Raw genomic sequence first — 9,220 nt, forward strand, 5'->3', positions numbered from 1 at the left:
ACAAAATAAAAAAAAAAAAAAAACAGATGTCAGCGGTAGACGTTGTAGCATTTTGCTGTATGATAATCACTACTATCTCAATCCTCTATCCATTTTTCCTCTCTATTGGAGGGTAAGGAATGATAAAAACTACCAACAAGCAAGCCATACATGCTTCCAAATATCCAATAAACAAAACCAACTTAACTAACCTTGCAACTGACAATTCGACATGCTTCCACATCCAAAATACTAGACACACAAACTAGAGAGAATGAAAGAAACTTGGCCATAAACCAAAAAGCATTCTGCAACAATCAACATTCCATTACAATATTTTGAACACAACCAAATATTAAAAAGAAATCAAAATTCCCGACTCAAGGGAAATCAAAGACCCAAGGGAACTAGGTGTGGTAGCACAATCTTTGATTTCCTTTCTTGACTTGGCTTTCAGTTGCTTCTCCTCTATTAAGTGTAGATGAAGTATCGGCTGCCTGCATAATAGGACACTGGAATTCTTGTAACACCGGTCAAAGTTTTCAGATAATATGGACACCAAGGGATGCATGGGAACCTCCAACTGCTTAGGGATCATACTCTGTCCTGCTTGTAGGACAAAATCTTCTCTCCTACACATCTTTGCCCTCTTTCACCAAAGAGGAAAAGAAGAATCTTCCAAGCAGAGAGAGTAAAACAAAACCTCTTCGATTCAGTCAGTTAGCAGTCGCACAACTCTTCAGTGACCAAGATGACCCCTTTGATGCTCTTCTTTCCCTGTATACCCCTCCATCCTTTGGAGGTGGAAGAAAGGGTACATCCCAAAACGTTAACATGGTGGGGGAACAAGAATTGTCACTAAAGGTAAGAGAAATGACTACAAGGAACCAAAGATTCTCTCTTTAAACAACATATATCCTCCTCAATCAGCACTCGATAGATTATCCAACCCCAAGCAATCTTACTTTGATCTAGCTTTCAACAGCGTGTTCACATTTATATTTTTCATGGACCATATCGATCATGCGAGTTATAGCAGTCTTCACTTTTCCTCTCATTTTAAAGCTGCCCTATAAGAAAAATGGTTACCTAGAAGAGCTACAATGACTTTCACCTAATTATAAATTTGTCCTACAGAAATTCTGGTTAAAGGACAATACTGCACCAACACGACACCAAAATTCTTCACTACCCGCAACAAGGAGTTTCTTTTCCTAGAAATTTTTGAACTTACAGAAGTAGTTTAATAGATTGGTCTGGAATGTGGAATGTTTGAGAGGCATTTCAAACAAAAAGGCAGGTTGTTATCAAGAAGATGCTTCACATAATTTATCCTCCATCATCACTAAATTGATGTAATATTTCTATAAACAACATAACTACTGCAAAGCATACAGGCACAATAACAACCAAAGATCAAAACAATAACATTCCTAGAAGAGAATCATTAACAATATGCAAACTAAGGCATTGTTAATTAATAGAGATATTCAAACAGTGATAAAACCACTAGAAAATCAAATCAAATATTGAAAGTGCTGCACCGACGCCACAAGAAATCGTTAAAACAACTTCAATGTAAAAATAAATAAAAGAAAAAAAATGAGAATCGATAATGAATCTTTGAATACAAATCAAATCTTGAGAAACCCAGATTCGTAATTCAAATAATTAGCCAAAAAAAAATAAATCAAAAGGGTCCAAATGGGAGAGAGATTGAACCTTCAGCGCTGCCAGAGCATCATCACAAGGCCCAGAGGATGGCGCTTATGCAGGAGAGAGAGAGAGAGAGAGAGAGAGAGAGAGAGTTCTCGAGAGAGAAGGAGAAAGAGAGAAGAAAGTACGAGCAGCAACTGTTACAGCAATTCAGATTGAAAACTATATAATTGTTGAGATAAATCATGATCCCCTCATTATGGTTTTTGTATCCACATATGCTTGCCGCTTCAAATACTTTTGCTTCTCTTTACTTCTGTCTCTCTCTCTCTGTGGCAACCCATCTTTTCTCTCTAACACCCATATGAGCCCCCAGTCCCCTTTGGTTTCCAAACGGCACAACTCTCACATTCTTATATCGGCAGCGACGGCGGGGACTTGGGTGGGTTTTTTTTTAACCTATTTTGCCCTTTACTTGGGCCTTGGCCTTGGGCTTGGGGTTGGGCTTCGTGGAGACCAACTCATTTGAGGGAGGCAGGATTGTTGTGCTTGGTTTGAGGGGCGCAATGTTTGGCTGAAAGTTAGAGAGAGGATGAGAGTATTTGAGAAGGGTTGGGCCTGAGGGTATAAAGCTTGTCCGAACGGGTACAGCCCAATTTATTAGATATGAATGGTCTATTTGAGTTTGCGATTTTAAAAAGTGAAATTTAAAAACAACAATTTTAAAATGTGTGACTTGAAAACGTGGTTCTTAAAAATGCAGTTATGCGTTTAGCAAAATCATGGTTTGACCTTTAAAATTGCAGTGTAGCTTTTAAAAATTGTGCATTTTCAAAAAGGATAAAAATTTCCTCCAAACCAGTCTGAAAGAAATATCTTCCAACCCATTTAAAATAATGTAAAGTGTCTATAAATATTTAAAAAGCATATTAAATTCTTAAGGTCATTAATAACAGTTTACTAACTTAGACTAAATTTAATGTGCCTTTTAAATGTTTATATACACTTAACACTATTTTTTTTTTGAAAGAAATGCATTCCAATTTCATTGCACTTGACACTATTTAAAATGGGTTGGATGATATTTCCTTCAAACTGGTTTTAAGGAAATTTCTATTTTTTTTAAAAAATATATATATTTTTAAGAGTCATTTATTGTCATTCTACTAACTTAGAAACATAAACATTAATTTTTGAGAAACCTAAAGATGTTGAATAACACTTGTTACTTATTAAAATAGGTTGGAGGAACTTTGTGTCCTTTAAATATAAGGCGAGAAAGCGGCCGACTTAATTAAAGCAATTGACACATTTAAAAATTTTCAAAGTAATTTCTATAGCATTCAAGTATGCCTTTATATATATATATATATATATATATATATATATAATAAATTCTAAGAGCAATCACAATGGAGTAGCCAAATTTTTATGCAAAATGCCTCCTCAAAAGTCACTTATCTAGTTTAGTTAATGAATTTTTAAAGGCCAGCTACATCCGATTAGCTATATTTTTATCTATATTATTTAAATATTATTTTTTTACCCTTTATTGATTATATATTTATTTCTTTTCTAAAAATCGTATTTCATTCTTTATTTTTTTCAATAATAATTCGTTTAGCACAATAATTCTTCAACCAACAATTATTAGTTTTCAAATAATCATTTTTGTAACTATAATATTTTTGAAACGGTTGTATTTTATAATAATTATACTTTTCAACTGTTATATTTTTCAAATGTCGTATTTGCCAACGTTAAGTATGAAAAACATTTTCTCATAGTAATTTCAATCATATTTATGAAATCTTTTTATTAAAAATTGTGAAAGAATATTCTCATAATGATCCCTTGAAAGTGGGAAAAGTTTTGGAAAAAAAGAGAAAATAGGTGAAAGAAACAATAAAAAATAAAAGACAGAAATTTCCTCCAAACCAATTTGGAGAAAATATCCTCCAACCTATTTAAAAGACATATTAAATTTAGTCCAAGTTAAAAATTTTTGCTATTAATGACGTTAAAAATTTAATGTGTCATTTAAATGTTTATAAACACTTTGCACTATTTTAAATGGGTTAGGGAATTTAAAAACAACAATTTTAAAATGTGTGACTTGAAAACGTGGGGAATAAAGAAGTGCCGCACAGCTGAGGCCTGAGGGATTACGAGTAATGATATAAAGATGACATTCTCTTAGAGTCCTCTTAAATGTAACGAAACTTTTAAAATTACTATTAAATTTGAGATGATCATTATTAAATTTTGAGCTATTAGTAATTTTAAAAATCACATCACATTTAGGAGGACTCTAGTCTTCCTTATATCATTACTCGAGGATTACAGTATCTACTAAATTACCTATTCTAACATATTGATTGTCATAGCCAATTCAAAAAAATAAAAAAATAAGAGACAAATTGAAAGTTCACTTTGACCATATCTAATCAAATATTTCTAAAGCAAAATAATGTTAAATATGAAGCTTCTTAGTTCCATGTGGTATGATATAGATCTCCATGAGAAGCGAATGAGGAAAAAAAAATGATAAAAGGCTCAAGATGAAGATGCTAGAAAATCCAGAGCCATTTATTTAAACATAAAACATACAGCTTGTAAGTAATTTAACAAATTAAAAGGACAAAGTATGTAAACCCAGATCAAAGATCTCAGACACCGTTGATTATGTTTCCAAAAGTGCCAGTTTGATTTTTTTAAGCTTGACAAGCACATCTTTGATATCGACTCTTTCATTTGGTAACTCTTCAATTAACCTTAAGCCTAATTCCATGATGGATGAAAGAATACTTTGCATGACACTTAAATCTCTTCCATTTTCTGAAATCAATAAACCTTCATCCACAACTTCCATCATTCTGTCAGGAAGTGATGCGTTTATCCATTGCTTCAAAGTCAACTCACCTACAAACATGTCGTCGGTAGGTTTCTTTCTTGTGATCATCTCCAATAATATTATACTATAGCTATAAATGTCACATTTGCTTGACACTTTTCCTTCAAAACCATACTCTATCTAGTGCAAAAGGCCTTAAAGTTAGTAATTCAATTTTTCTTTTTTTAATAAAAAAGAAGGAAGCTGTCCATGTATATTAGCCAAAAAAAAAAAAAGTACTTATTATATATATATATATATATATATATATATATATATGTGTGTGTGTGTGTGTGTGTGTGTGTGTGTGTGTGTGTTTTCACAAATATTTATAATTATGCTATAAACAACTTTTGATAAGTCCATATATTTTATGTGTGTGTTCTCAATGGCCATAAAATGGGTATGAAGTGGGCATAAGATAAGACAAGGCAAACCATAATTGTGGTTGCATTTTAGAATTAATTCATATTAACCTAGTGAACTAGAAGCATATAGTGTAATTGTTTTTGATACAAATATTTATTTTAACATACTTTTGAATAAACACCAATCGATGCATAAAAGGAATAAATAGGCAATTATTCATGGACTAAGCAATCATAGTTTGTATAATTTTTATTGTTACTACATATTCATATGAATATAAGCCTATATAAAATTGAATTATGAAAAATTGACTTGTATATTGGTATTCTTAAAACTAGCAACTATTGTTGATCTTGATATTAGCTACTATTAGATAGCCTCTTAGCAACAAAATAAGTAGAGTTGAATTCATGTACCTGGTACAATGTAGCCAAGTGTACCAAGAGTTTTGGTGTGTGTATCATCCTTGTTTTCAACTAAAATCTTTGCAATGCCAAAGTCTCCCACATGTGCAACCATGTCCTCATCTACCAGGATATTGGTAGGCTTCAAATCACAGTACACCACAGATTTTGATAGACTGTGGTGGAGATAGTCCAAAGCCAATGCAACATCGACCAAAATGTTTACTCTTTGAAGAAGATTCAAGCAATAATTATAGGAGTATAACCACCTTTCAAGGCTACCGTTCAAAATGTATTGCAGTACTATAGCTCTAAACTTGGGGTTGGAGCATGTACTGATGACCTTAACAAGATTCATATGTCGGATTGTCCGTAAGACCTTATATTCTGCATCGAAACTTTTGAAAGCACCCAACAATGGCAAATTTAGAACTTTAATAGCAACAGTTGTCCCATCAAACAACATCCCTTTGTACACAGAACCATAACCTCCAACTCCAAGTAAGTTGCTTTCACAAAAGTTGTTCGTCACTTGGCAAATCTCTTTATATGATATCATTCTATGCTCCAATACAAAAAATGTATTAAATAAACTTGGAACCTGAATTTTACTTTCTCGATGTCTTCTCAACATATAAACCAATGCTAGACAAAGTATAATTGAAGCAATGCCAGGAAGAAAATATTTGAACAGACTCTGTTTCAACTTTGATCCTTTGGAGCTTGGGCTTGGACAAAGTGGGACTCCAAAAATTGGATTCCCACAAAGCGCTATGTTTCCTAAAAATGATTTAGCTGTGACGTTTGTAAAAAGCCCACCATATGGTATCTCTCCAGATAGGTTGTTAAAAGACACATTCAAATACTTGAGATATGGAAGTGCTTCAAGAGACTTAGGAATTATACCAAAGAGATTATAATATGAGAGGTTTAACACATCTAATCCTTTCAAGTCTCCAAAAGATTGTGGAATATCTCCGTGAAATGAGTTTCTTGACAAATCAAGATAACTTAGGCTTTCAAAAGCTCCAATAATGCTTGAAATGTTTCCAGTAATTTGGTTCCAAGATAAATCTATGTGTTCAATAACATCTAATTTTTTCATTTTTGGAGATAAATATCCACCAAGGGAATGGGATGATAGGTCCAAAAACAAAAGATTTTCAAGGCTCCATAAATTTAATGGTATTGATGATTCTAGTCAATTAGAATTCAAGTATAGTTGTTTCAAAAGTTTGAGGTTCGAAATGTATTTTGGGATGGATCCAGAGATTTTGTTATTTGAGAGATATAACTCGCCCAAGTTCTTTAATTGACATATGTCTTCGAGAATGACTCCTTCAATTCTATTTCGATCAACATATAATCTTTGTAACCCATCCAATCCCCCAATTGTGGATGGTATGTTTCCAGTCAAATTGTTATTGCCCAAATAAAGTATGTTCAAGCCTTTTAAGGAACCTATAGTCATAGGAATATGACCTTTATTTGGGATCGATATGCATAAAAGCCTCTAAGGGTGGTTGAAAAGTTTCCAATGGACTCAGGAAGAGTAACATCCAAGGGATTTTTAGATATGCACAAAGCTTCCAAAAATCTGCAACTAGATAAAGATGAAAGGAAACTAAGCTCTTGATCTTCAGGCTCTCCTGTTAAGAGATTGTTACTCAAACTAAGTTTTTGGAGGTATTTTAAGTGTCCAAGACTTTTTGGAATTGGTCTTGAGAGTAAGTTTGTATCAAAATCTATTAGGGTGAGCTTGGAACAATTTGAAAGAAATGATGGAATTGGACCACTAAATTTGTTTCGACCAATTAGCAAAGCTTCAAGATTAGGGCAAGAAAACCCAGTATTTGATGGAAAATTGCCAGATAGGGAATTAGTTACCAAGGAAATTCCTTGTAGAGAGGAAATGTTGAAAATGTTTTGGGGGATTGCTCCTATGAGATAATTGAATTCAAAATTCAATATCGACATATTTGGAAGACGCCATAAATCACTCGGAATGCTTCCTTTGATATTGTTACTCTCAATTCCAGAAAAAGATAACCATGACAAGTTACTTATGGAAGGAGCTATAATATCGGTGAAGTAGTTACCTCCAAGATATAGCAATTCAAGCTTTTCTAAACTCCCAAGCTCGGGCTCGGCTCGCATAAGCTCGGCTCGTGCTCAACTCGAATATTAAATGAAGCACTTCATGAACACAAATCCTAGCTCGAATATTAAATGAAGCAAGCTCGGCTTGACTCGGCTAAGCTCGTGAACAGCTCGTATAAGCTCGAGTGTGTGTGTATATATATATATATAAACTAAGTAATACATAATTAATTATAAATCTCATAATTGTTAAAACCTTAAAATTGCATTTATATTTAAGCGTTAGAAAATGAAAAATTCTAGACCCTTCGTGATTAAAGAGAGAGAGCAATCATTAAAAAGACCTCGATTCAATTAGAGCATATCCAAACGTAAGGAAGAAGAATCAAGCAGAAACTATTGAGGAAGATTGCGAAAGGCATAAACTATTGAAGAATCAAACAGACCCAAACACTATCACTACTTGTCTGGTGAGTGAGAGTGAGAGAGTGGGAAATGAGAGTTTAAGTGGAAGATCCGTTGTGACTGGTGAGGCGGATTGAGAGAGAAACATTAAAAAAATATTTTTTTTGTAGGAGGTGTTGTCCCAATGCAGTTTGAATGCAACATGTTAACTTGTCCCACATTGTTAAGAAAACATCAGTCTCCAAGTTTGTTTATCTATAAAAGGATGCATATCCTCTCTTTGAAACCAAATGCCTTGTTGTATTGACTCAGGCTCCATACTCGACTAGTCAGGCTAAGCAAATGCTTATATGCAAACTAATTTCTTAAGCCGTTTAAGAGTACTTGAAGTTAAAAAAAAAAATTAAAAAACAAAAACATTAAATATAAGAGCCAGCTCGCGAGCTGGCTCGGCTCGACTTATTATTAGCTCGAGCTCGATTTTTTTGGCTCGCCCTTAAGCTCGACTCGAGCTCGAGCTCGAGTAAAATTTAAATGAGCCAAGCTTGAACAAGGGAAGCTCGCTCAAGCTCGGCTCGTTTACACCCCTAGGAATACTCCCATCAAATTTATGGAAAGAAAGGGATAACTCTACAAGCTCTCTACAGTAATTCATTTGTAACGGGAGCCTACCGCTGAATTGGTTGCCCGAAAGATAAAGCCCTTCAAGTTTAGGAAAATGGCTGCAGAGATCTATTGGAAGTGTTCCTGTGATGTGATTATCTGTAACACCAATATGGGTTATAGAGGATATGTTAAAACTGAGAAAAGGAAACGGACCAGTGAGACAGTTGTAATCCAAATTCAGGTCCTCTAACCAAGGCATATTGCCAATGGTCAATGGAACTACACCCACGAGATGGTTTGCACTAAGAGCTATTCTTTGAAGCTTCAAGCAATTGTGTAAAGTTGGAGGGATACTACCTTCCAATAGGTTTGATGACAATTGTAGTATTCTCAAGCGACGTATGTGACTGATCTCATGAGGTAGAGAACCAAAGAAGCTATTGTTGCGTAGATTAAGATAAACCAGGAAGGAGAGGTTACCAATATGAGGAGAAATTGTGCCCTGGAGATCCATGTAGGAAAGGTTCAAAGCACTGACTCTTCGCCTGCGTCGGCTACATGAGACCCCAATCCAATTGCAAAAGTTTGTAGCAGTGGACCAGTTAAGTAAAAATAATATGAAGAGAAGAGATTTTTGGCCAAGATGCATTCTGCAGCTTTATCATTGAACTTCATCACAATTTGCTTTTACCCATCCCATCTCCGGGGCTCTCTAGCATGCAGTTACTTCCTCCGTTAGTGAAGGCTGGACCTGCTCTCCTTTTTCTTTGGCCAAGTTGAACACTAGCATGGACTTATTTGTCTGCTG

The 9,220-nt window shown here is 34.4% G+C and overlaps 2 protein-coding genes and 1 long non-coding RNA gene across 3 annotated transcripts; all 3 read right to left on the bottom strand.

Annotated features, from left to right (window-relative positions):
* Window positions 1–245: 245 nt before the first annotated feature.
* Window positions 246–2,038, bottom strand: LOC132182287 (uncharacterized). Its single transcript, XR_009440278.1, has 2 exons — window positions 1,702–2,038; window positions 246–773 (listed from the first exon to the last, which is right to left on the bottom strand). It is a non-coding gene; the product is annotated as an uncharacterized LOC132182287 (long non-coding RNA).
* A 2,130-nt stretch (window positions 2,039–4,168) lies between these two features.
* LOC132181922 (putative LRR receptor-like serine/threonine-protein kinase At3g47570) lies at window positions 4,169–7,311 on the bottom strand. Its single transcript, XM_088516569.1, has 2 exons — window positions 5,314–7,311; window positions 4,169–4,665 (listed from the first exon to the last, which is right to left on the bottom strand). Exons 1-2 carry the CDS (start codon window positions 6,404–6,406, stop codon window positions 4,319–4,321), a joined length of 1,440 nt encoding a protein of 479 aa, XP_088372695.1. The 5' UTR covers window positions 6,407–7,311; the 3' UTR covers window positions 4,169–4,318.
* LOC148585851 (uncharacterized) lies at window positions 6,769–9,010 on the bottom strand. Its single transcript, XM_088516790.1, has 2 exons — window positions 8,404–9,010; window positions 6,769–6,950 (listed from the first exon to the last, which is right to left on the bottom strand). The coding sequence occupies exons 1-2, from the start codon at window positions 8,924–8,926 to the stop codon at window positions 6,769–6,771; spliced, it is 705 nt and encodes a 234-aa protein (XP_088372916.1). The 5' UTR covers window positions 8,927–9,010.
* Between the last annotated feature and the right edge of the window lie 210 nt (window positions 9,011–9,220).

This window comes from Corylus avellana, chromosome 5 (assembly GCF_965113065.1).
Source record: "Corylus avellana chromosome 5, dhCorAvel1.hap1.2, whole genome shotgun sequence".
In the NCBI taxonomy this organism is placed as follows: Eukaryota; Viridiplantae; Streptophyta; class Magnoliopsida; order Fagales; family Betulaceae; genus Corylus; species Corylus avellana.